General features: G+C 37.4%; 1 protein-coding gene across 1 annotated transcript; it reads left to right on the top strand.

Annotated features, from left to right (window-relative positions):
• Positions 1-464: 464 nt before the first annotated feature.
• On the top strand, positions 465-27735 carry FNTA (farnesyltransferase, CAAX box, alpha). Its single transcript, XM_040643201.1, has 9 exons — positions 465-702; positions 2845-2930; positions 12535-12649; positions 16461-16565; positions 19087-19213; positions 21122-21270; positions 25670-25732; positions 26655-26826; positions 27103-27735. The coding sequence occupies exons 1-9, from the start codon at positions 503-505 to the stop codon at positions 27220-27222; spliced, it is 1137 nt and encodes a 378-aa protein (XP_040499135.1). The 5' UTR covers positions 465-502; the 3' UTR covers positions 27223-27735.

Raw genomic sequence — 27735 nt, 5'->3', positions numbered from 1 at the left:
CGGCATCAACTCATCATTCAAAAGAAAAGTGTGCACAAGAAACATAAAGGCCCTTAAAAGGTTAATATTAAGCACTGGAGGCCAGTTCCCTGATAGAGGCGAGCGAGAGGAGCTGAGTCTTCAGCCGTGGGCCACCTGCCCTTATCCACTGCTTCAAAGACACTGTCCAAGAGAAAAGAGAACCATCTCCCATAGCGAGGAGATCTAACAAAAGCAACACGTCCCGAAGTACCAACTACAAGCATTCGGAAAGGCCCACACACGGGACGACGTGCGGGAAATCTGGAGCCCTCAGGGAGAGTGGCTTTCCCTCACACGTGGCCAGGTACCCATCTCAGACCTCCAGGGCTGGGGCGCCTCCCGGGTATCTCTGGTCTGCATCTCTATGGTAGGAAGCGAGGAAACCGGAAGTGGGCCGCCACGGGGGTGTGGGGAGGGAGCGAGGGGCGGGGCCGCGAGGGGCGGGGCCGCCGCCGCCACCTCCGCAGCGGACAGAGGCGAGATGGCGGCTGCTGAGGGGGTCGGGGAGGCTGCGCAGGGCAGCGAGTCCGGTCAGCCGGAGCCGCCACCGCCCCAGCCGCACCCTCCGCCGCCCCAGCAGCAGCAGGAAGAAGCTATGGCGGCGGAGCCCGGAGAAGCGGTGGCGTCCCCTATGGACGACGGGTTCCTGAGCCTGGACTCGCCCACCTATGTCCTGTACAGGTAACGCCCACAGCAGGGCCGCCGCACCCGAGGCCCTTCCCCAGAAGGCGGGAGCTCCACCCGGCCTGCGGTTCCGGGTCGGCTCCTCTGGCCTCGGCGTGTCCGGCCGAAGTTTCCGCCGCTTCCTTGTCCGGCCAGCCCGGGTGGAGGGGGCGCGCTCGGACCCCTAGCGCTCTTTTCGGGGTTGCTGTTTTCCGGGGCCAGCGCTGACACCGAGAGACAGAGGGGAGGCCAGACATCAGACGGCGTAGAAACTGCAACACACTGGACAGCACTCTTTCTTAGGCTGTTTAGGTGTGATTCAGGAATTTAAGAAATCTCCCGCTCTCTTGCATGCTCCCACAGCTCTAAGCCTGATAATAATATGACTGAATACCGAAGGGTTTGGGTGCTGTTTAATAGCCTGGGAGGAAATAAGATTTAAATATAAATAAGGTCCATATTTGCTCGCTTTAAAAACAACGTGTAAGGGCTTCCCGTGGTTTGTTCTGTAAAAGTGGAGAGAGCTAGTACAAGATCTTTAAGGACTGGGACATTTTCATTCAGCATTTCCTTTAAATATTTTAGCGCCTACCATCAGACAGACACCGAATTTAAGCTGTAAAACTGAAAAGGTCTACATCACCTCGTACATAATACAAGTGGTATATAGTAGGCATAGTTGGGTACTTTGTAACTTTCTTGCTTTTTCTCCCCGGTCCCACCCCTAGAAGTTCTTTGCTTTCTGGTAATGCCAGTTCCTTACCTCCAGTTGAACTTGCAAAGACAATTGACAAATCCTTGTATCTTATTTTTTTTTTGCCTTATTTTTTCTTATGCAGTTCTATGTAAACCCATTAGATAGCTTATTTGCCTTCCTTGGTTTTATGAATGAGTGAAAGTCACTATCCAGATTTTGTTATTGGAGTTGTTTTACACATTTAATTTGGCTGTGGTAGCCCCATAATCCTCACACCTCCTCTCTGAATTGTAAAATATTCAGCTGCTTCACTTGGCTATATCTGATTTTTCAGTGACTAAATGACAGCCTTACCTCTCTAATGCTACTACCCCAAGTTCTAGGTTTCACAACTCAGGTAATTGTTTCCCTTGTATTTCTTCTGATACAGTGGACACAACTTCAGGATTGTCTGGATGCCACAGAATCTTTGCTTTCAATAGCTGATCAGTATAGAGAATTAAAAGATGGGTGAAAGGAAAAGAATATAAATAAGAGAGTGGTTAAAACAAATTTAGTCATACTGGGCATTTTACACAGAAATGTCTATAGGCACCTATTGGTGCCAGTATGTTCTTTTAGCATTGATAATGAGAAATAGTATTCATTGAATGCTTACTATATGCATTTATTATATACTATATTTATAACATGGCGTAAACATTTAAGCATATGGTAATACTGTGTATTTCATGATTATATACTATATACTAATATATTAGTATATATATGTAATATACTTACTATTTATGTGCTTACTATTACACATATTTCAGTGCTTAACATATTATCCCAGTCCTTCAAACAGCTTTCTAAGGTTGGTTAGTAATATCTCCATTTTATAAATGAAGAAACTGAGGCCCAGAGAGATTGTGTAACTTTCTCAAGATCACACAGCTGATAAGTGGTAGAGCCTACATTCTAACTCAGACAGTTATTAGATTCCAGAGCCTGCTCTCTAAAGACCACCTGGACCACCTCTGTATAGTAAACTAATAGTGCCTCCTTTGATTTTAAAATGTAAGTTCCTAGTAAATTGTTACTCAATTTTTTTTAAATGGTAACTCCAAAAGGTCTTATTAGACCAATGAATTAAATTGATTTCTAATTTAAAACTATTGTGTGCTTACTGCAAAACATGTTTCTCCACTTAACATAAAAACTTCAGTTTTGAGAACTATTGATTTATTAGCTTATTGTAATGGGCAGATTATTCAGTTTATTTTTATGTTACTTTAAAAGTTTAATATGTAAAGTAAAATGGCAAAACTTGGTCATGAAGAATCCAACCATGATTATATTAAAAGATTTATAAGTTACTAATATTAATGGAAGTGTAGTTGTTGCCATTTTTAAAAACATCAGATTTCTTTTTCTTCTTATATGTTTGAATACAGTCACTGAAAAAAATATATATATTTCAGGGACAGAGCAGAATGGGCTGATATAGATCCAGTGCCGCAGAATGATGGCCCCAATCCAGTGGTCCAGATCATTTATAGTGAAAAATGTAAGTTTATTTTTCATTAGGAAAAGGTCTATAGTCAAACTTAGTAGCAGAGTTGAAATTAACAGTTGTATGGTTACGTAGATGACATGTTTTTGTCTAATAAAGATTAAATGACAAGCTGATACTCGTTTTTTAATAATTCATTTTCATGGTTAAAACTTTTATTTTGTCCAGAGAATGGACATATTCTAAGTGATGAATGCTACATTATAATATGTAATAGATACTTGTGATTGTGCTTTTCATTTACCGTTTAATCTGCATACAAGATAAAACATAAATGAGTTACTGTTTTATGTAGAATAAACTTTGGTTTGCTGAAACTTGTGTATTTTGAAATATATTTCAGCAATGAAGTGTTAGGCTTAGTCTGAATACATTTACTGATATTAAAATGAGTGGATTATTTTCTTTGACAAAGTATCATTCTTTCATAATGAATGTGAATGAAAATGCTTTGTAAATTGAAGGTCATGCAAATGTTAATTGTTAGTTGTTCTTCTAAGAAAGGGTACATGAATAAATTGAAATGCTAGCTTTGTGTTTTTATGTGTGTGTGTATATATTCTGAATTCTAATGGTTGTGGTGGCCCCATAATTCTCAAACCTCCTCTGTGGGGGGGGGGGTGTATGTGTGTGTGTGTGTGTGTGTGTGTGTGATGTACACATTTCAGTTAAGGCTTTGTTATCCAAGATCATTCCTTTTTTACAAAAAGCATTTATTGTATTCTTTTGATTATGAAGTAATGCCAAGAAATGTTTGAAAAGGAAAAATGATGGTATGAAGGTTTGACTTACCCAACATAAAAATGGACTACTAAAAATAACATGTGGAACTGGTGCAGAAATAAATAGATTAATAAGAAATCTAAAAATAGATCAGTATAGATGGGAACTTAATATGTGATTAAAAGGATATCTTATACAAGATAGATTAATCATATTGGTTTTTGTAGCAGTTGTCTATGCATTTGGATATAAGCAAATTTATATCCTTCTCTCATGTCTTACGCGAAAATAAATTACAGAAAATAAAGTTCTAAAACACAACTGTAAACATACAAGGAATAAGAAAGTAATCTTTCTTTTGGTGAAGAAGGTGTTATTAGGCAAGATGTAAAATTCAGAATTAAGGAAAAGATCAGAAGGTATAACTGCATTAAAATGCAAAACTTTCACACTATGAAGAGAGACAATATGGAGAGATAATTCACTGGAAGAAATAGAAATATCTGTGAAGAGATGTTAACCTCACTAGTGATCAGAGAGATGAAAACCACTTTCAGATTCATTAGGTACCTATAACAAAGATGTTGGAGAAACTGATACAATTGTACATTTCTCTTGGGGTTAAATAATTTAATAAAAGCTTTTTTTGCAGGGTGAAAAAGATTAGCATTTTAAATTCTTACATATATCATGAATAGAAACCACAAAGGAAAAGATAGAGAAATATGACCTATCAATCAAAAATTGATAGATGAATATATCAAAATTTAAAATCTGTACAACAGAAGACAACCATGAGCAAGTTAAAAGGGAAGCAGTAGTATGGGAAAAGATACACCATATGAAACAGGGTTGATGTTCAGAACCTCATAAGAAATTCCTACAAAAGTTTAAGGAAACAGGCAAACATAAAAAAGTAGACAAAGGGTATATGAACTGGTAGTTTACAGAAGAGAAAATTCCATTGGCTTTTAAGGCGGGGGAAGTCCATTATCATTAGGAATGAAAGATATACAAATAAAATGGGAATGTTGTTTCCCAACAGTGCTTTAAATGATAAAAATTAAAACTATCTTACGATATCAGGTATTAGGGCATATGAACAGATTGATACATTTCAGATGGTAATTTTCATGTTTAGCCATTTTGAGGTTTGGTTTAATCTAGCAAAATTGGAAAATGCTTTTATTGTATACCCTCGAAGTAACTGCTTCTACTGATACACTTTGGGTATACTCTGGCATACGACATAAGAAGACATGTAGTAGGAGGTTAAAAACACACACTGCAGAGTCAGACCAACTGGTTTAAATTCTAACTTCAGCATTTTACTAGCTCTATAACCTTGGACAAATTATTTAACCTCTCTATACCTTTATTTCCACCTACGTAAAATGAGGATAATAATAGTAACTATAGTTGACCCTTGAATAACAGGAGGGTTAGGGGTGCTGACCTCCCCCCCAGTTGAAAATCCATGTATAACTTTTGACTCCTCAGAAGTTTAATTACTAATAGCCTACTGTTGCTGGGAGTTTTACGATAATAACATAAATAGTCAATTAAGACATACTTTGTATGTTAAATGTATTATATACTGTATTCTTAAAATAAACTATGTTAGAGAATAAGAAAATGTTTTTTAAAATCATGAGGAAGGGTGCCTGACTGGTTCAGGCAGGGAGCCTGCTTCTCCCTCTCCCTCCCTGCTCCCCCCACTCACCCTGCTCATGTGCTCTCTCTGTCTCTCTCTCTCTCTCTCTCTGTCAAATAAATAAAATTTTTTTTAAAAAGCTCTTAAAAAAATTCATAAGAAAAATATGGTACTATACTGTTTGGAAAAGAATCTGCGTATAAGTGGACCTGTGCAATTCAAACCCGTGTCATTCAAGGGCCAGTACTTTATATAGAGTGAGTAAATTATAATTATAAAATAAAAGAACAGTGTCTGGCTCAGAGTAAGCACTATATGCATTAACTATTATTATTTGCAGCATTTTTTGAAAAAGCAAAATGTTGGAAGCCACTTATATAATCTATGTTTTAGAAAATGGATAAATGAAGTATATCATTATCATACAGTTGAATAACCATTAAGAGGATCTAGATCTTTTATAACATGGACAAATCTCAGAAACAATGTTGAGTGACAAAAGCCATATAAGTTTCAGAAACTTTGAGTATGACAGTATATCAAATGTGTAATTTTTAGTTAAAAGAATATTTTAATATTGAAAACTACAGAAAAAAATCTAATGAATATAAAATTCTATTTATATAACCCCAGATTCATTTATGAGCCTGTCAACTTGACATGGATAGCTGTAAGTCTGAGTATTCTATTCCCACTTGTAGAATTCTGTTTTGAAAAAAAAAATAGCATTCACATGTAAATTATGCCATGTTCTTTATATGGAATAGTGGAAAAAGGGTGATGTAGATGTGTGTATGTTGGCATGGAAGAACATACCATTGAGGGAAAAAATGCCAAAATGGAAAATAGTATGAAAAATATACCAATTTCATTAAAAATAAACAACAGGGTAACTGGCTGTCTCAGCCAGCAGAGCATGCAACTCTCAATCTCGGGATCATGAGTTCAAGCCCCATGTTGGGCATAAAGATTACTTAATAAAAAATAAGTAAAAAATTTAAAAAATAACAACTATACACACACACTTAGAAAAATATTTGGTAACAACCATTACCCTTGATGGAAATCCAGTGCATTGGGGAGTGGCATTGGAGTGAGAGAAATTTCATGTACTTTTGTATTGTTTACAGTGTTTGCCTGGAATATATACTTCTTTTTAATTAAAATTTTTTTAAAGTAATCCATGCTTACCTTAGAAAATTTCGAGGATGTTAAAATCAAAAGAAGACTCTTATCATCAAGAAAGAGCCACTGTTACCTCAACAAAGTAGGTTTAGAGGGAACTTACCTCAGTATAATAAAGGCCATATGTGAAAAATCCATAGCTAAAATCATTTCAGTGGGGAAAAACTGAGAGCTTTTCTTCTACAGTTAAGAACAAAACAGGGATGTCCACTCTCACCACCTTTATTCAACACAGTACTGGAAGCCCTAGCCACAGTAGTCAGACAAGAAAAAGAAATTAAAAATCATCCAAATCGTCAAGGAAGAAGTAAAACTTTCACTATGTGTAAATGACATGATACTATGTATAGAAAACCTGAAAGCCCACCAAAAAACTGTTTAAACTAATAAACAAGTTCAGTGAAGTTGCAGGATACAACATCAATGTACAGAAATCTGTTGCGTTCTTATACACCAGTGATGAAGCAGCAGAAAGAGAAATTAAGGAATCAATCCCATTTACAATTGCACCAAAAACAATAAGATACCTAGGAATACACCTAACCAAAGTGGTGAAAGACCTGTACTCTGAAAACTATAAAACACTGATGAAGGGTGCCTGGGTGGCTCAGTCAGTTAAGTATCCAACTCTTGATTTCAGCTCAGGTCGTGATCTCAGGGTTGTGAGATTGAGCCTTGTGTCAGGTTCTCCACTGGGCATGGAGCCTGCTTAAGATTCTTCTCCCCCGCCCCCCGCCACTGCGCACCCTGTCTCAAAAACAAAAACAAAAACCCACTGACGAAAGAATTTGAAGATGACAAAGAAATGGAAAGACATTCCATGCTCATGAATTGGAAGAACAAATATTGTTAAAATGTCTATACTACTCAAGGCAATCCACGCATTTAATGCAATCCTTGTCAAAATAGCAACAGCGTTTTTCACAGAGCTAAAACAAACAATCCTAAAATTTGTGTGAAACCGCAAAAGACCCTGAATAGCCAAAGCGTCTTGAAAAAGAAGAGCAAAGCTGGAGGCATCACAATTCAGACTTGAAGTTATATTACAAAGCTGTAGTAATCAAAATAGTATGGTACTGGGGCACCTGGGTGGCTCAGTCAGTTAAGTGTCTGACTTTTGATTTCGGCTCGGGTAATGATCTCAGGGTCATGAGATCGAGCACCTTATCAGGCTCCATGCCTGATATGGAGCCTGCTTAAAGATTCTCTCTCCCTATCCCTGTACCCTCCCCACCCCCAGTCTGGCATTCATGCACACACACTCTCCCTCTCCTTGTACCTTCCCCACCCTTGGTCTGACATGCATTCACGCACTCTAAAAAAAAGGAAAAGGACAAAATAGTATGGTACTGGTGCAAAAGTAGACACATAGATCAGTGGAACAGAATACAAAACCCAGAAATGAACCCTCAATTGTATGGTCAATTAATCTTCAACAAAGCAAGAAAGAATATCCAATGGGAAAAAGACAGTCTCTTCAACAAATGGTGTTGGAAAAACTGGACTGCCTTCTTACACCCTTCACAAAAATAAATTCAAAATGGTTTAAAGACCTAAATGTGAGACCTCGAACCATAAAAATCCTAGAAAAGAACACAGGCAATAACTTCTTTGATACTGGTCATAGCAAGTTCTTTCTAGATATGTCTCCTGAGACAAGGGAGACAAAAGCAAAAATAAACCACTAGCTCTTCATCAAAATAAAAAGCTTCTGCACAGTGAAGGAAACAGTCAATAAAATTAAAGGGCATCCTATGGAATGGGAGAAGATATTTGCAAATTACATATCTGATAAAGAGTTAGTATCCAAACTATATAAAGAACTTAACCAAGAAAGCACATAATCCAATTAAAAAATGGGGAGAAGACATGAAAAGACATTTTTCCAAAGAAGACAAACAGATGGCCAACAGACACGTGAGAAGATGTTCAACATCACTTATCATCAGGGAAATGCAAATCAAAAGTACAATGAGATAGGGCTCCTGGGTGGCTCAGTCGATAAAGTGTCTGCTTTTGGCTTACGTCAGGATCCCATGGTCCTGGTATTGAGTCCAGGATCAGGCTCCCTGCTCAGTGGGGAGCCTGCTTCTCCCTCTGCCCCTCCCCCTGCTCCTTGTGTTCCTGCATGCAGAAATAAATAAGAAAAATCTTCAAAAAAAAAAAAAAAAAACTACAATGAGATAGCACCTCACACCTGTCAGAATGGCTAAAGTCAACAACACAAGAAACAAGTGTTGGTGAGGATGTGGAGCAAGGGGAACCCTCTGGCACTATTGGTAGAAATGTAAACTGGTACAGCCATGCTGGAAAACAGCACAGAGGTTCCTCAAAGTTAAAGATAGTACTACACTATGATCCAGCACTTTCACTACTAGGTATTTATCCAAAGAACAAAAATACTAATCAAAGGGGTACGTGCACTCTGATACTTCTAGCAGCATTATCTACAATAGCCAAATTATGGAAGCAGTCCAAGCGCCTATCAACTGATGAGTAGATAAAGAGAATGTGGTATATATACAATGGAGTATTACTGAGCCTTAAAAAATAATGAAATTTGCTATTTGCAACAACTTGGATAAAGCTAGAGAGTGTAATGCTAAGTGAAGTAAGTCAGAGAAAGACAAACACCGTATGATTTCACGCATGTGTGGAATTTAAGAAAACAAATGAGCAAAGGGAAAAAGGAGAGAGACAAACCAAGAAACTGACTCTTCACTACAGAGAACAAACTGATGGTTACCAGAGGGGAGGTGAGTGGGGGGAGGGGTGCAATAGGTGATGGGGATTAAGAAGTGTGCTTGTGATGAGTGCCAGATGATGTATGGAAGTGATGGATAACTATGTTGTACACCTGAAACTAATATTAAACTATATGTTAACTGACAAATTTAAAAACTTTTTAAAAAAAGAATGTTCTTGATGATGTAGTAAAAGTTACCAGTTTAAAAAAAGAGAGAGAGAAATAAGCACTGTTAATATTTGGTATGTAGCCTTCCACTCCTCTGATTATGTTTCCACAAAGTTGGTTTTATGGTATGTATATGTGCATGTGTATATGTTTTGTATGTGTAGATACTTGTGTGTGTATAAACGAATGTATACATTGTATATAGAGTTAATGTGTTCTAGGCATTTTGTTATAACTTGAAAATTACTTGGGAGCTTGGTTCTTAGTGACTGCAAAATGTTTTATAGTTATTTGCCACTTACGTTCTTTCTAAATTTTATTCTGGTATGATTTAAATTCAGCTTTTTAAAGATAGTGTTTAGAAGTAGGTAACCTGGGGCGCCTGGGTGGCACAGCGGTTAAGCTTCTGCCTTCGGCTCAGGGCGTGATCCCGGCGTTATGGGATTGAGCCCCACATCAGGCTCCTCTGCTAAGAGCCTGCTTCTTCCTCTCCCACTCCCCCTGCTTGTGTTCCCTCTCTCTCTGGCTGTCTCTATCTCTGTCAAATAGATAAACAAAATCTTAAAAAAAAAAAAAAAAAAAAAAAAAAAGATAACCTTTTTATGTCTCAGAATTTGTAAAGAGCTATAATTGTTCCTGTTTCCTGATAACTTCACTTTTGGGGTTGTGTAAGGAAATAATATGCACACACGAAAATACACATATATGCATTATATATGTAATTTTAAAAATTTTTAATGCAAAGTCATTGGAAGCTTAAAGCAGTGATTTTTATAAAGCAAAATTGAAAACAATCTACATTGCCAAGAGTAACAGAATGGTTAGGCAAACTAGGATGTTTTGACATGGTTTGCATACATACCTGTTAAAAAAGGTTTTCAATTGTCAGTAGCTGGAAAAATGTATACTGTAAGAAAAATAGCATATCATGTCCACATACATTTTTATTTGTGGAAAAAAGAAGTGTTGGGGAGTGTTTAACAGACGTTTTTTCTCATAGTCTGTCTTGGGCCATAATCTGTTCTCTGCCTTAATCTGTACTGTGTTGAGGACATTTCAGCTGCAGTATCTACTAGTTCATTGTGATTAGTGGCATGGGCTTTGATATCAGCCTAGATTTGGGTTTAACTTTTTTTTTAATTGTATTTTATTTTAAGCAATCTCTACACCCAACGTGGGGCTCGAATTCACAATCCCAACATCAAGAATCACATGCTCTATTGACTGAGCCAACCAGGCACCCCTAAATTTGGGTTTAACTTCTGTCTGCAAGGAACACTGACCCAATGTGAACTTGTTGATCTCTCTCAGTCTCAGTTTGTCTTGTAGAAAATGGGAATACGCAGGTAATATTTGCCAAAGTCTAAGTTTCTTCAGTTAAGAGATTAGGAAAGATGAGAAATTTTGATATTGTCAGTGAGGGTGTGGAAAAAATAAATTATTCCTACATTCTTGGAGGGAATATATATATTGATCAGATCTTTAATGTGACAAAACCTGTCAGCATCAACAGGGTATATCACCTTGATGCAGTTAATTCTACTTGTGGGAGTTTATCTGTGGATATGCTGAATTTGCATGTGTGCATACGGTGATACTCAGGACAGCATACGGTTTATATTCAGGACAGCAAGAGAATGAAACTTTCATTTATAGGGGATGAGTTAGATAAAATTTGAGTACCATACAGTGAAATGCACCTATTGGAGAAATATGATAAACTTTGTAACAGAGAATACAGTTGAAAATTATGTCTTCTCCTCCCTGTTCCTCAGTATATTCATAAATAAGCGTATGTTTTTAACAATGAATAGCATGCAGCTCTGCACCTTACTTTTTTCACTTAACAATCTTAGCAGTTATTCCCTATCTGTACGTACCAGAGCAGCCTCATTACTAACAACTGAGTAGTACGTCATTGTATGGGTGTGCCATAATGGACTGAGCTCATTCTTCAGCATTTGTTTCCAGTTTTCATTTCCTTTTTTTTAAGCCAGGCAAATTTAGCAGTGGGGTGTTGTATACCAACTTTAGCGACACTAATGTTAGTAAGTTCTGATTAACCCATTACCATCAACCAGCCTTTAAAAATTTTTTTATATAACCAAACACTCCAGTAAATTTCTTTGGTTGTTTTGGGTACATAGGAAGTATATTTGTAAGAAAACTTCCTGAAGGGGCATCTGGGTGGTTCACTCAGCTAAGCGTCTGCCTTTAGCTCAGGTCACGATCCTGGAATCCTGGGGTCAAGCCCCATGTCGGGCTCCCTGCTCAGCAGGGAGTCTGCTTCTCCCTCTCCCTCTGCCTGCTGCTCCGCCTGCTTGTGCTCTCTCTCTCTGTCAAATAAATAAAATCTTGAAAAAAAAAGAGAGAACTTCCTGGAACTGGAATTGTTGAGTCAATGAGTATGTAAGTTTTGCACTACTTTGATAATGTGTGAGCGAAAAAAGCAAGGCCCAGAACGTAGAGTGTGATGTGATCTCATTTATTTTTTTATCTTTGTGAAGATTTTCTTTTTAAGTAATCTCTACACCCAACATGAGTGTTGAACTTAGAACCCCAAGATCAAGAGTTGCATGCTCTACTGACTGAGGCAGCCAGGCCCCCGGTGTGATCTCGTTTGTGTAAAAAATGGGAGGATGTATTTAGAACATATACTTGGAAGGATACAGTAGAATCATTAATAGTGGTTGCTTCTTTGGAGTTGAACGGAAATTTAGTGTGACTCTTTTTGTACTGTTTGAATTTTCTACCATTGTGTACATTGCTTTTTCAGTTATAAAACTGATCAAAATATAATGTGGGAAAATGAGGTAAGTGAATATATTTGAATATATGTACTCTTAATTTTACTTTAATGTGTAACGTCTTTCAGAGATTTGGAGGCTGGCATTAGCCCCTGTGCATACGTGAGCAGGAGACATAGTTACACATATATTGTGGCTATGACACTAAAGCATTCTCAGGGTGGCATTCACACAGTCATTTGACTTTCTTTTGCTTGTTGTTATAAATGATAAAAATTCAGTATCTTTCCTCATAAGGTATAGCAGCATTTTGTATTATAGTCTAAGTTTAAACAAGAAAGATAGTGCTAATGCAGACGTATGCTCTGTCCCCAGTTAGAGATGTGTATGATTATTTCCGGGCTGTTCTGCAGCGTGATGAAAGAAGTGAACGAGCTTTTAAACTAACCAGAGATGCTATTGAGTTAAATGCAGCCAATTATACCGTGTGGTAAGTACTGCTCATCATTAATCTTCCCCATTTAAATGTGTCCTGTTTTAGTTCAGATGGTTCTTTTAACTAAGCTTGTTATCATCATAATAATTCACACTATGAGTTTAAAAGTCAGAGGCTGAATGAAAAATGGCATCCTCTGTCCCCTTGCTTTTCACTACCAGTGTCCCCTCCCCAGAGGTAAGAACTCTCAGCTATTTTTTCTTAAGTTAACCTATACATTTTAAATATGCTGACCCACATTTTGTAGTATTTCAGAGTACATTCCTTTTAACAGGTTGCCTTTTTTTGTTGTTCAGTTTCGTTTTCTTTGTGCCAGTAAGTAATTTGTCTCCCAGGCTCTCTGATATGTGTAAAATGTGTCGTTACTGCTGAACACAACAGGTGATCCTTCAACCCCTTTTTTTCTTCTTCACCAGTGTGCGCACTGCACATCTAGTCTCCGGCTCTCTCATGCGTTCGGTCTCCTGTCTCCAGACCTGACCTCTTTTTCTTTCTTGATTTACTCTGTCATTTTATCGACCACATCCTTGAGTAGAAGAGAACTTATAAAAGGATGTGTGGGAAACCATTTGTGAGATTTGATATATTGAAAAGTGTCTTTAGTCTCTTCTCAACTTTATTAGTAGAATTCTATATTAGAAATCATTTTCCTTCAGAATTTTAAAACTGGTTTTCCATTTCCTCCAGCTTCTATTGAGAAGACTCCTGTTATTTCGTTGAAACATTTTTAGTAGGTCCAGAGAATTTTTTTATGTGTTTTTGATAATGCCTTTTCTCTTTCCCTGTTTTTTTTCTCTTTCTGGAATGCTTTTTTTTTTTTTAGTTGTATGTGGTACCTTTTTGATTGCTTTTTCTGATTTTCATTTCTTTGTCTTTTCATTTATATTTGAGATATTTCTCAACTTTATCTCCTCATTTCTGTCTGCACTCAAAAATTTCTAATTTCCAAAGCTTTTTTGTTTTCTGAATATTTTTTTAATAGCATCTTGTCTTTTATTTCATAGATGTGTGATATATTTTCATTTCTCTGGTGTTTGTTTTGGTCTCTTTCTTTCATGTAAATATTTTTCTCAAATCTTTGATTCTCCTTTCAAACTTATAATAGAGGCAGGAAAACTCCTCTGATTGGAAGCTCTATATGTGGCAGGACTTGTCAACTGGAGGGCTTCACTGTGAGGTTAGTGAGTGGAGATGTGGCTGTTTTGTGTGAAATCTTCACATGTCAGCAGTTCTAGATCTTTTCTTGTGGTTTGTTCCTCCAAAGAAGAGTCGTCTGATTATTACCTGGGGAGAATGTGTTTGGCTGCCATAGTTTCGGGGGTTAGGCAGGGGAAGATTGGTTGGGCAGTGGTTCTCAGCTGTTTAGTATATTAGTGGTTTAAATTTCCCAGTTTCTAGTCCTTTTCCTCACCCTGTATTCCTCTTGTGTCTGGTATTCCTTTCTGCTTCAGTTTTTTTCCAGAGAATAAAGCCACTTGCATCTTGCCAGGTTTTTAGAAAGAACCACAGTTACTCTCCTGTGTGTCTCCTTTACTTTCACACAAAACACTTCACTTCTGACATTTCTGGTCACCAAATGACTGGGTTTTTCCCCTACCACGCAGTTCTCTCTGATGCTAGTTGTGTGTCCTACAATTTAACTCAGTTCTGACATTGTCTAACTACCTGACATTGAGATAACGTCAGATCCCACTGGTTAAGGGCTCAGTCCCACAAGGCTGCCCCCTACTTCAGATACTAATCGCAAATCCAATTGTCACGTATGCTTCTAACCAGTGGGCTATAAGTCAGAGGTTTCCCTGACCCCTTCCTAGGGTTCAGTTAATTTGCTAGAGTGGCTCAGAGAACTCAGGAAAACCGTTACCTATGTTTACCAGTTTATTGAAGGATGTGGTAAAGGGTACCCATGAACAGCCAGATGAGATATATAGGGCAAGATCTGGGAGGGTCCCAAGCTCAGGATCTTTTGTCCTTATGGAGGGTATGTCCTCTCCCAGAACATGGATAAGTTCATCCACCTACAAACTCCAAACCCCCTAGTATTGGGATGCGGTGGAGGTTCCCTCATGTGGGCATTATCAATTATTAACTCTGTTTCTAGCCTCTCTCCTCTATCTAGACAACTGGAGGTGGAATCGATAATTCCAAGCTTCTGATCAAAGGTTGGTCTTCCTGGTGACCAGGAACCACCTAAGGAGCCCACCTAGAGTTGCCTCAATAGAATGCTTCTAGTGCTCTTTTTTTTTTTTTTTTTAAGATTTTGTTTAAATATTTGAGGGAGCAAGCAAGCACACAAGTGGGGTGAGGGGCAGAGGGAGAGAGAGAGAACCAGACTCCCCGCTGAGCTGGGAGCCTGATGTGGGCTTTGATCCCAGAACCCTGAGATCATGACCTGAGCCGAAGGCAGATGCTGAACCGACTGAGTCCCCGAGGCGCCCCGCTTCTAGTGCTCTTATCACTTAGGAATTCCTGAGTGTTCCAGGAGCTCTGTGCCAGGAACCAGGGGCAGAGACCTATATATATTTTTTCTGTTATCTCACACCAGGCCAGTGATGCCGTCACCTCTCTGCTTAAGGTTGGGGAAGGGATCTTGGCTGTTAAGGGCTCTTTCTAGATTTTATACTGTTTTTAACCCCATCCTTGATTCCCAGTCTTGAAGATACCTGACACCTGATTTCTGAACCTTTCTTCTTCTGTTGACGGTTAGGTTTTTAGCACTTTGTTTTTCAAAGTCAGTTAAAACTTGTCTGTCAGCTTACCATTTTCCATAATTTTGTTGACCCCTTCCCATTGTTGTGATATCCCCTTGTCCCTAATTCTCTTTGTCCTTGTGGATATTTACTGTTTTTCATTCCCTTGCTGTCATTTTTGTGGGGTTTTATTAGGGTGTTAGGATAAACTCACTCATTTAATCTACCATGTTTCCTGGAATTCTTAGTATGATATGCCATCATTTTATATCTCTAGTATGCGCTTTCTTATTTTTTAAGAAATTCCTGACCATATATAACACAAAGTAACTTAGAATACATTTTAAAATTTCCTAAGTTTATTTGCTGTTTTTTAAAGGCAGTATACTGGATAACCTTACTCATGTAAACCAAGCTGCTTGTTTATCGCCATGTTTTATTAAGCCTAATTTTCCTTAAGCTAATAAAATAGAGAAATACCGTTATCTGTCCTATTTAGCATTTCATTTTAAAAGATACTTTTAAAGCAGCTGTTTGTCTCTTATTATACATTGAGTTGGAAATTTTGAAGTAAAAACAGACCAGAACTAATAATGATGTTTTTAGAGAAAAGGTTTTTTTTAAATGATTTGATTCTACCTTGAAGAAATTAAGAGAAACTTGTTTCATATGTAAGTAGCATATTTGTGGTGGCTCTAAAAATAAATATTTGATAATGTTTGTAATGGAATTTATCATATGAATGATATATCTAAACGAATAAGCTGTACCATATAAGGATATATTATAGGGAAAGAGATGTCTTTGATTCTCCTGTAGTAGGACACTCATAACCAGAGCATTACCTGAAAATAATCATTAATTGGTTGTCTTTTTCTCCTCTCTCAACATTTGTTGCTGTTCACTATTTTTACTTCAAAATGCTTGATTCTTCTAATTACCAGATAATTGTATGAGTTTGGACAACCAAATGCAGTTACGTTGCTAAATTATTGGTTATATAGAATACCTACCAAAAAAGGAAGTGTGTCTAACTATGTTGTTTTACCTTTATCAGATGGTGTGGCTAGGCAGTTTATGTAGAGTAATGAGACAGTGCTTGATATTTGCTGTAGGCATTTTCGGAGAGTTCTCCTAAAGTCACTTCAAAAGGATCTACATGAGGAAATGAACTACATCACTGCAATAATTGAGGAACAGCCCAAAAACTATCAAGTTTGGTAAGATGAAAATAGGAAGGAAATATATCACTATGTTAATATTACCTGCCCAGTGGGTGATGAAATTATAGGGAATTGTTTGTTTCTTTATAATTTTAGTAGTTTGCATTCGTGCTAATGTTACGTGTCTCATAGTGTTGTTAGGAGGGTTAAATGAGATTTTTTTTTTTTTAGGGGGGGTGGCAGAGGGAGAGGGAGAGAAAGAGAATCTTAAGCAGTCTCCACACCCAGCAAGGAGCCTCTCGATTTCACAACCCTGAGATCATGTCCTGAGCCGAAATCAAGAGTTGGATGTTTCACCACTGAGCCACCTAGGTGCTCCTAAATGAGATGATTTTATGTTTAGTGCTTAAAGTGGTACCTAACCTCAAGTTAACACTCAAATATGTGTACTGCAATTATTACTTAAAACTTTTGACAACATATAATCTTGTGGGAAAATTTCTTTTTTTTAAGATTTTATTTATGTATTTGACAGAGACAGCCAGCGAGAGAGGGAACACAAGCAGGGGGAGTGGGAGAGGAAGAAGCAGGCTCCTAGCGGAGGAGCCTGATGTGGGGCTCGATCCCAGAATGCTGGGATCACGCCCTGAGCCTAAGGCAGACACTTAACGACTGCGCCACACAGGCACCCCTGTGGGAAAATTTTTGAATAAAGAATCTGAAAAAATGTTTTCTATTCAGTGTGTTATAAAATGACTGTCTGGTATTTGATCTTTCATTCATTTGTTTATTCAAAATATTTTTATTGATGCGGGGATACGAAGATGAGCCACACAGTCTAACAGGGAAAGCACATAATAAAGCCAGTTATTTTACAGTGCAGTATGAAAACCACAATGGTGCAGAGTGTTTTACAGAGTATGTAAGCCCTAAGTTAGCATAGACAAAACTATAGGGATTATTATAGGTGAGGGGAACAGAACACAGTGGAGGAAAAAAAGAGGCATTGTGGAGCAGGACAGAGAACAAATAGGAAGAAAGAGTTTGAACAGTACCGGCATATGAGCACCCCTTGAATGGAAGCTACTGTGGTTGCTGTTATTTCGGAGCTGGAGGAGGAGGTACTGGTGGTGGTAGTGCTGAGGGTCAGCTTGACATGCTGAAAGACCTAATTCTTAAGTTTTTCCTAAATTACAGAATTTTCCGGGAACCTAGAAAAATAAATTATTGCTAGTGTTCACTAACTTGGGAGATTTCTGAAATAAATTTAGAAGGCTTTCCCTCTAGGATCTTCCTCTTGGTAGTATCTTGCCTTCTTAATATTCTGTAAGATGAATTTTTCAATTTTCCATGCATGTAGAACATTCATTCATTCAGCATCAAATCTTTCCCCTTTTCCCATCACTCCTACTCACTTTTAGTATATTGAATATTAATGAATTCTTTTAAAGAACAGCTTTTTTGAGATATAACTCGCATATTATACTATTTATTCATTTATTTAGTAATCTCTACACCCGATGTGGGGCTTGAACTCATGATCCCAAGATCAAGAGTCCCATGATCTACCGACTGAGCCAGCCAGGCACCCCTACTATTTACTCATTTTTTATTTTATTTTTTTAAAGATTTTATTTATTTATTCGACAGAGACAGAGACAGCCAGCGAGAGAGGGAACACAAGCAGGGGGAGTGGGAGAGGAAGAAGCAGGCTCATAGCAGAGGAGCCTGATGTGGGGCTCGATCCCATAACGCCGGGATCACGCCCTGAGCCGAAGGCAGGCGCTTAACCGCTGTGCCACCCAGGCGCCCCCATTTTTTAAAATCTAAATTCAGTTAGCCCGCATATAATACATCATTAGTCTATTTACCCGTTTAAAGTGTATCGTTCAGTGGTTTTAGTATATTTACAAATATGTACAACCATCACTACAGTGACTTTTAGAACATTTTCACTAATAGATTTGTATTAATATTTCAGCTAAAAAAATTATAAAAATAGAACCCAACAGAAAACTCTTAGAAGCATTTTCCTAGTACAGAAACAACTCTTAACAAACTCGCAGCTTGTCACAGCTACTTGCCAGAGTAGAAGTGAATTCAGTTCTGCCCACGAATTGGTGGAATGAGCAGTTGCTTGTATGTGATGCTGGGGACTTAAGGAAAATTGAAAACCTATTTATAACCAGAGGAGCTTCTATACTTGATTAAATAGTATCACATTTCCTATAGTCTGATTATGCCATCTGGGAGTATTTCAGAATCCTTTGACAGGATTTTGTGGTTGTCAAAAGATTACTTCCAGATTTAGCTTGAAATAAACCTCCTTTAAAGTGTAAGTATCTCATTTCATTTTACACATAAATCACTGTTTTATGTTTCTCGGCTCTTACTTAGTGTTCTGGAATTTTCCCTCTTAGTGTTTCTTCGTTACCTTTTCTTTCCAGTATAATCTTGAGAACTAGAGGTGACTTTCTGTTTTTTGAGTGTCCCTCCATATCATGTAGTACAACGCACACCACTGATACTTCAGTTCTTGGATATGTGAGCACAAAACTTCTTCTTCTCCCTGCTTTAGGCATCATAGGCGAGTATTAGTGGAATGGCTAAAAGATCCATCTCAGGAGCTTGAATTTATTGCTGATATTCTTAATCAAGATGCAAAGAATTATCATGCCTGGCAACATCGACAGTGGGTTATTCAGGTATTGCCTTTCTTGTTAAAATGTTTTTCAGATTGTTTTAACTGAATTAAATAATTAAAATTACTGTTGAATTGTAAGTATACTCCTGAACTAAAACACATATATAGATCATTACACACAAAATATAATGGCTAAGAATTATTAAGATACTTAATTAAAACCTGACATCCTTCATGCTGATTAATCTTATAATCTCTCAAGATACATTGGTAAGTAGTTTCATATTAAAGAATAATAGTAACTTGTATTTTTTAGATTGAATTTGCATCACATCTTATATTTGCTAGCAAATTGAATAGAAAAGGTAGTTGTAATTTTCTAATACAGCTATGTTATTTTAATTAACAAGGGCATGGTACCTACTGGGGTTTTTGCATACATAAACTTTGGAATATGATTTTACAGTAATAAATAGTATTTTATTTCTGCCCACTTGTTAAAATTTTATGCTAAGCCCTGAATAGAAGATACCAGTTATACCTCCCACTCTGGGCATTTATTTATTCCAGCAAACAATTCTACTGTTGTTTCCTGTGAATTTTTTCCCAGTGATTGCTACTTTGTGCACTATTCATTATACCAAGAGCAGTTCACAAATTTTTTTTTTTACTTAAAAATTTAAACTTTTCTAAATTTGATTAAAGGGGTACATTTTCTAAAGATATTTGGTATTTTTGTTTTTTCTATGAAATTCTATCCTTTGCCATTATCAAACAAGAAATATAACTCTGTTTTTTCATAGTTAACATCCCCAACTTTTGCAACATTTGTAAGTTTTGACCTTTTCATTCCTTTCTTAAGTTGTTTTTATTGGTTCTCTTCTCCCCATAATTTTTTTTTATTTAAACAGCTTTATAACATAAAAATTTGTATCTAAATACAGTTGTATTTTTCCACGTGTATTTTAATGTAATTTTATCTTACATGTGCATTTTTAATACTTCCGTTTTACTTAATATGTATTCATATCAAATCCATTAAATTAATATACTATACTGTAGTTAATCATTTTCTGAGTTTGGTTTTTCCCCCCTCTAAATTTTCAAGTTAATGCTTAAGCGTTTAGTTACATATATCTTTTTTGCCTGTGATCTAGTCCCTTAGAATACTTCTTGGGTCTGTTTAATATAAATATGCCTCTTGGTATGTTCTGTTCTCAAGAAGATGGTACCAAATCACAGGCCACTTTGCTCTCTCTTCCTTATTTTTTCTTTCTTTGTGACCATTCCCTTGTCTTCGATGACTTTTCTTTCCCCCTCCATTTCCTTGACTTGCAATAATCATTTTCCTCCAAATATGTGATGAGTCCCACATCTTCACTTCTACCTAGCTTTGCTAAAATTTATTTATTTATTTAATTTTAAGATTTTGTTTATTTGACAGTGAGAGAGCACAAGCAGGGGGAGCAGCAGAAGTAGAAGGAGAAGCTGGCTCGCCATTGAGCCAGGAGCCCAATGTAGGGCTCTATCCCAGGACCCTGGGATCATGACCTAAGCCAAAGGCAGACACTTAGCCAACTGAGCCACCCAGGCGCCCCTTATTTATTGATTTTTTTAAGTTTTTTTTTTTTTTTTTTTTAATTTATGTGACACAGAGACAGCCAGCGAGAGAGGGAACACAGCAGGGGAGTGGGAGAGGAAGAAGCAGGCTCCCAGCGGAGGAGCCCTATGTGGGACTCAATCCCGGAACGCCAGGATCACGCCCTGAGCCGAAGGCAGACACTTAACGACTGCGCTACCCAGGCACCCCGCCCCCTATTTATTTTTATTTTTTATTAATAATGGGACGTTTCTAGGGGCATCTGGCTAGCTCAGTCAGTGGAGTATGTGACTCTTGATCTTGGGGTTGTTCTTAAAAAAAAAAAAGTAATGGGACATTTCTAATTGGATATTTTTTATTTTCTCGTAGGAATTTAAACTTTGGGATAATGAGCTACAGTACGTAGACCAACTTCTTAAAGAGGATGTGAGAAATAACTCTGTCTGGAACCAAAGATACTTCGTCATTTCTAACACCACTGGCTATAATGATCGTGCTATATTGGAGAGAGAAGTCCAGTTAGTAATCTCCTTGACTTGTTCACTCGTTAAAAGAATATTTGTGTGCCTGTCGTGTCTCAGGCATTGGGGATACAGCAAAGATCAAGCCTGCCCCTGATCCCGCCCTCACTGAATTAATAGGACAGAATACTTAGATGAAATCTGTAAGGACAAATTTATAGCTGCTGTAGTACACCTCTAAATTGCAGTGTCACAAGTTTCTTGAAATAGTGTTACTACCACAGATGGAGAAGAAATCAGATTTCATAGTGTCTAGGAAGCTTTATTGTAAAACTATCTCATTAAATTCTGGTGCCCTGTAGATAACAGTTCCCAGAAGCCACGTTATTCTGCCGCGCAGGGTTTGTTGTAGAGGCTGTCCTGTACCCTGTAGGCTGTTGCAGCATTCCTAGCCTTTACACCCGGTATATCAGTAGGAATCCCCGTCCGCCAAGTGGAGACAAACAAAAATTGCCATATGTCCCCTGTGGAGTAGAAGCAGCCCTGGTTTAAAACTACTGCTTTAACATACAAAAAGCTGTTACAAGCTCCAGAATTTTTTGAATTGTAATGTATATTAGTACTTATAATCATTAATAGCCACCTCTTTTCTGACTTTGTCTATTTTTGTCTCAATGTCTGTTTTAAATTTGAACATATTGTTTTTATAGCCTGATGAGAACATACTCATAATTTTAATTATACTAGTTGTTCTAGGGGCTCCTGGCTGGCTCATTCAGTAGAGCATGTGACTCTTGATCTCAGGGTCTTGAGTTTTAAGCCCCCACATTGGGCCTAAAGCTTACTTTAAAAAAACTAAAAATGAAAAAATAAAAGTTGTTTTAACAGCTCCTGGGAGGAGCTGATGTTTATGACCATCTGCCTTCATCTCTCTTTTTATTTCTTCTGTTTGGGTCAGGGCAGGTTAGTTTTCCTTCTATCTGTTCTATATGGGGTTCTGGTGATTTAAATTAGAAAGAAAAGAGGCCTGTCATCCAGTGTCCTGCATTTACTCTCTGCCCCAGGCTTCTTTCTGGAGCAGCCACATACCCCTCAGTCACGTCTCATGCTTTCTTTTTACTAGTATGCTCTTCAAAGCTGCACTGTCTAATGTGGTAGTCACTAGCCACATATGGCTACTTAAGTTCAAACTAATTAAAATCACATAATTCCGTTCCTGAGTTGTATGAATCACTTCTCAGCGTTCAGTACCCACATGTGGCTAATGACTAGTCTATTGGGCAGCACAGATAAAGAATATTTTCATCATCATAACACGTTCTATTGAATAGTATTGATCTGTGGGGTAACAGTGAACTTACTGAAATAATTTTATTACTTTTAAACCTAAATAATGGGGCTTGAGTAGAGAAAATCCAGACTCATTATCTAGACCTTAATATATTACTTTTTTTTTCTTTTAGAGTTGGTATTCTGTTGTGAGGATTAGGACAGAAGTACTCTGAAGGACAGTAAAGGGTCATCCTTTAGAGAGTTCAGTAGCTTTCTTGCTAAAAGGTAGAATGCTTCAGGTTATTCTTCCTTGAATTAACCCAGTTAATAATTAGGGATTTCAAATACTATATATTTCTTACTTACTTCATTAGGTTAGGTGTAATAAGGTACTTAAAAGTTGAGTATGAAGAGTGAAATATGGAAACTTCTCATAGTCTTCAAAGGCAAATCACTGGTTTTCTGTTACCAAATAGAAACAGAAATAATCAGTCGAGAATCTTAAGAGTTTTCCAGGGGCACCTGGCTGGCTCAGTCGGTACAGCATGCGACTCTTGATCTCAGGGTTGTGTGAATCCCGTGTTCAGTGTAGAGATTACTTAAAAATAAAATCTTTAAAAAAATTGTTTAAAAAAACGAATCTAAGAGTTTTCCATATTTAAGGCTTATCATACCATTAAGATAGTTAAAAAATACTTAAAATGCTAGGAGTAGCTGTAGTTATCTAGAATTTAGTTTGTTGCCTAATTTTTTAACTCTAAAGAACATAGATTTACCTGATTATTTTCTTTTTTTTTTTTCTTTTATTATGAAAGTAATGCAGTCTAGTTGTAGGGGGAAACTGTTCTGAATTATGGAAAGTAAAACATGAAAATCTCTTATTTTCTCTCTTCCCATACCCCATTCTTTAGAGTGAGCTGCAATTAGTGCGGACCCTTCTAAACCTGTTGCAAACATGTTTGCACAGCAATGTAGACAATGGTGGTATACACATTGCTTTTTATCATTTTATATATCATGGCCATATTTTCATGAGTACTAGTACTATTAATAATAGTTACCATTTATTTATCAATTTTTTAAAGATTTATTTTATTTAGCGGGAGAGAGAGAATATCCAGCTTACTCTGCACTGAGCGTGGAGCCCAACACAGGGCTCAATCCCACAACACTGACATCATGACCTGACCTGAAATTAAGAGTTGGATGCTCAACCGATTGAGCCACCCAGGGGCCCCAACAGTTACCATTTATTAAGCATTTATTACATGCCAGGAATTCTTTTTTTTTTTTTAAGATTTATTTTATTTATTTGACAGAGAGACAGCCAGCGAGAGAGGGAACAGAAGCAGGGGGAGTGGGAGAGGAAGAAGCAGGCTCCCAGCAGAAGAGCCTGACGTGGGGCTCGATCCCAGAATGCCGGGATCATGCCCTCTGAGCCAAAGGCAGATGCTTAACAACTGAGCCACCCAGGTGCCCCGTGGAATTCTTAATTTTCATAACAACACTGCGAGATACTTGATGAAGAACTTGAGGTTCAGAGTAGTTCTATAATGTGCCTGAGAATACACAGATAGTAATGGATGGGGCTAAGATTAGAAGCTAGGCAGTCTGGGGCACCCAACTGGTTCAGTTGGTAGAGCATGCAACTCTTCATCTTGGGGTTGTGAGTCCAAGGAGTTGAGTTCAAGCCCCACGTTGGATGGAGATTACTTAAAAAAAAAAAAAAAAACCAAAGAAGCTAGGCACTCTGACCTCAAAGTGTATGTTTTAACCATTAAAATAGATCATGCTTTAGTGCATATGTATGTGAATAAAATTCTTTAGGTATTGCCAAAATGAAATTAAGAATCTTCTACAATGATTAGTGAAGACATGCAGGGACAAGGTTTGAAAAATAACTGGAAATATTAGGTCATGTAAAAGTAGTTGCAAAAAACCTTTTCATAGTGTTGGATGAGTTTATCGTTAAGTAGTCCCCCTTACCTGCAGTTTTGCCTTCTGCGGTTCAGTTACTCGTGGTCAGCTGTAGTCCGGAAGCGTATGATCCTCCTGAGGACAGATGTGTGGTGAGACGTTAGGTAGTCTTTACTACGTCGCAATGCCTGTCATTCACCTCACTTCATCTTATCATGTAGGCATTGTATTCTCTCACAAGAAGGGTGAGTACAGTCTAATAAGGTATTTTGAGAGAGACTACGTTCATATAACCTTTATTACAATGAGTATATTATGATTGTTCTATTTATTGTTAATCTCTTAGTGTGCCTATAAATTAAGCTTTATCATAGGTGTGGATGTATAGGAGAAAACATGGTATATATAGGATTTGATACTCTGTGGTTTCAGGCATCTATCTACTGGGCATTTGGGAACCTATCCTGTGGAGAAAGGGGGGACGATTGTACTCTCTGTGGAAAAAAAAATGCTATTGTAACAGTAATAAAACAATAAATAAAAATAAATAAAACAGCAATAAAACCAAGATTACTAAATTTTAGTCAGTAAGTGACTCATTTGAGCAAGGATATAGTGAAGCTAAATTCTGTCACTTCCTTGGAATTTGTTGTAATTGAATCTAAATTGTACTTAATAATCTGGTTAAAGGGAAGAGAAAGGGAGTGTCCATTTTGACTGGTAATCACATTGTAGTTAACTACTAATCTGGTTTTAGAGTATAAGAAATATACATTTGTGTTGATTTCTCATTTTTATTCTTTGTCTATATAATTTCCATGCTATTTTTTATTACAGCTCATAAGATTATGTAGTTCTCCTTTTTGAATGATTTAAATTTGTTGGGCATAAGTAGATCTTAGACTTTTTCTCAAGATTGCTTTACCAATAAAAGGAAAACCTCCTGTTTTAGCTGACATTTCCTTCAAAGAGAAATCTTAAATTAAAGGAAGTCCCCCACATCAGTTTATTTTCCTTTTGTGAATTGAGCCTTCATATTAGTTAGGTGTTCTTTTCCAGAATTGGTTACAAATTTACAAGAGGAAGGAACTATATAACTATGAATTGAAAACTGCAGGCTTGAAGGATTCTCTCTTAATTTAGATATGAGCTAGCCCACTAAGATAAATGAAAGCACATATCCAAGCTGTGCACAATCTTATTGAAACTGTTTCTAATTATTGCACTGCTCTTAAAATTATATTTCTTTGTGGTCTTTATCTTACAGGTACACTCTGGAAATGATCAAACTAGTACCACACAATGAAAGTGCATGGAACTATTTGAAAGGGTAAGAGGTTGTTTTGGATTGTTTTATACAAAAAACACCTGCTAATATGATGTATCATGGAATATATTCCATTAATCAGATTCCAAAAGGATACTAAAGAATTTTCCGTTTCTCTTGATCTTCTGGAAATATACCAGTGTTAGATGGTGACACCCAAGAACAGTGCCTTCTAGCGTTCTCTTCACCACCCAAGCACATACCAGCACAGTTTTTGGAATAGTCCATGACTGAACAATAATACAGTTATAATTGTATTTATGAATCCTATAGTCTTTATGTCAAAGAATGGGATATATACATTTAGTTTCTGTTTAGCTCAGGAACATAGTAAAGACAAAGCAAACTATTTACAAGCAGATTGCACAGATGCATAGCCAGCCTTTCTATTTTCATTTCTAGAGTTCTCCTGTTACAAGTCTCATTCCTTAAATTGACAAGGTTTTACTTGCCTGGCCACTGATACAACCAGGCTCCTTTTTGAGCTTAGAGGTCTCCCTGGAAACTAGGCCCAAAGAACATAAAGTATGGAGCCCATTCACATTTGGAGAGATGTATCCAGGGTTGGGACCTATAATGTCTGGAGAGCTGAAAGAGTAAGGAACCATCTCAAGAAGAAACAGAAACATCTCTTGTTTTCTTCCTTCAGTTTTTAATTTTAAGAAGATGGTTTATTTTCTGATTTAATTGTGTTGCAGTTTGAGTTATAAATGATCACTTTTAAGTTTCATTATTCTTTATAACTAATTATACTCAGCTCATAATTATCCATAATAAAACTCACACATAATTTAAAATTTTCATTTAGTTTCAACTTCATTCATTCAAAATAAGTCTCCTCTTCTTGCTCATGTTACAGAGGTCATTTTCTCTTGATCTTTCTATTATTTTTGTTCTTCTCAAAATTGAGAATAATTTTTTTTAGGATTTTACAGGATCGTGGTCTTTCCAAATATCCCAATCTGTTAAATCAGTTACTTGACTTACAACCAAGTCACAGTTCCCCCTACCTAATTGCCTTTCTCGTGGATATATACGAAGACATGCTAGAAAACCAATGTGACAACAAGGAGGACATTCTTAATAAAGCATTAGAGGTAAGTCAGGAGAACTGTGTTCTTCTCGGTGTCTCAGAATTTGGTCTGCCATTGCCGCTATATTCATGCCCTGTTCAGCGTGGTCACTCGAGAGTTCAGTGCAGGACTATTTCCACTGTTAGAGCACAACCCACATCACTAGTGAACACAGTATATGATTATAATGATGTATCTCATTTGAACATTATCTGACTTTAAATGTGTTGGCTCAAAAGCGTTTGCCCTTGAGATTGAGTTACACGTTATCTTTAAAGCATTTTTGTTTTTCATTTTCAGTTGTGTGAAATTCTAGCTAAAGAAAAGGACACTATAAGAAAGGAATATTGGAGATATATTGGAAGATCCCTTCAAAGCAAACACAGCACAGAGAGTGACCCAGCAAGTGTACAGCAATAACACCGCCTGGAGGAACTCGATGGAATGCTTTATTTTTTTAAGAGACTCTAATGCAGGAGTTCAAACCTAAAGCGGTCATTCCCTTTGCCTGTGGTGTAACATGTGCATTGCGCAGGTACCGCTTTTTAACAAGAACTAAGTGTGATGCTCCTTGGGGGCTGCTGCTCTTCCGACTAGTAATTTGATTCTTTTCAAGCAAAGTAATTTGTGGGGAGGGAGAAGAAACAGAAAGTCCCGTGAAGGAACTTTTGTAGACTTACCAACTTTTACTCTAATCCCTTAGCATCAGCTCCTCCCTAAAGGGAATATGTGTCACGATTTGCAGCATTAATGAACGCAGGTAACTTGTATGTAATGGATATAAGGTCACTTCCGTTTCGGTTCAGGAAGCGGGGAATGCAATGTTACATTAGAGCTGCTATGCCACACTCACCGTATCTTGCTATCACTGTAACCAACTAATGCCAAAAGAATGGTTTTGTAATAAAATTATAGATGTATCCTAAAACTTGA

This window comes from Ursus maritimus, unplaced genomic scaffold (assembly GCF_017311325.1).
Source record: "Ursus maritimus isolate PB19 unplaced genomic scaffold, ASM1731132v1 scaffold_28, whole genome shotgun sequence".
Classification (NCBI taxonomy): Eukaryota; Metazoa; Chordata; class Mammalia; order Carnivora; family Ursidae; genus Ursus; species Ursus maritimus.
This window is presented reverse-complemented; position numbering and strand designations above follow the sequence as displayed.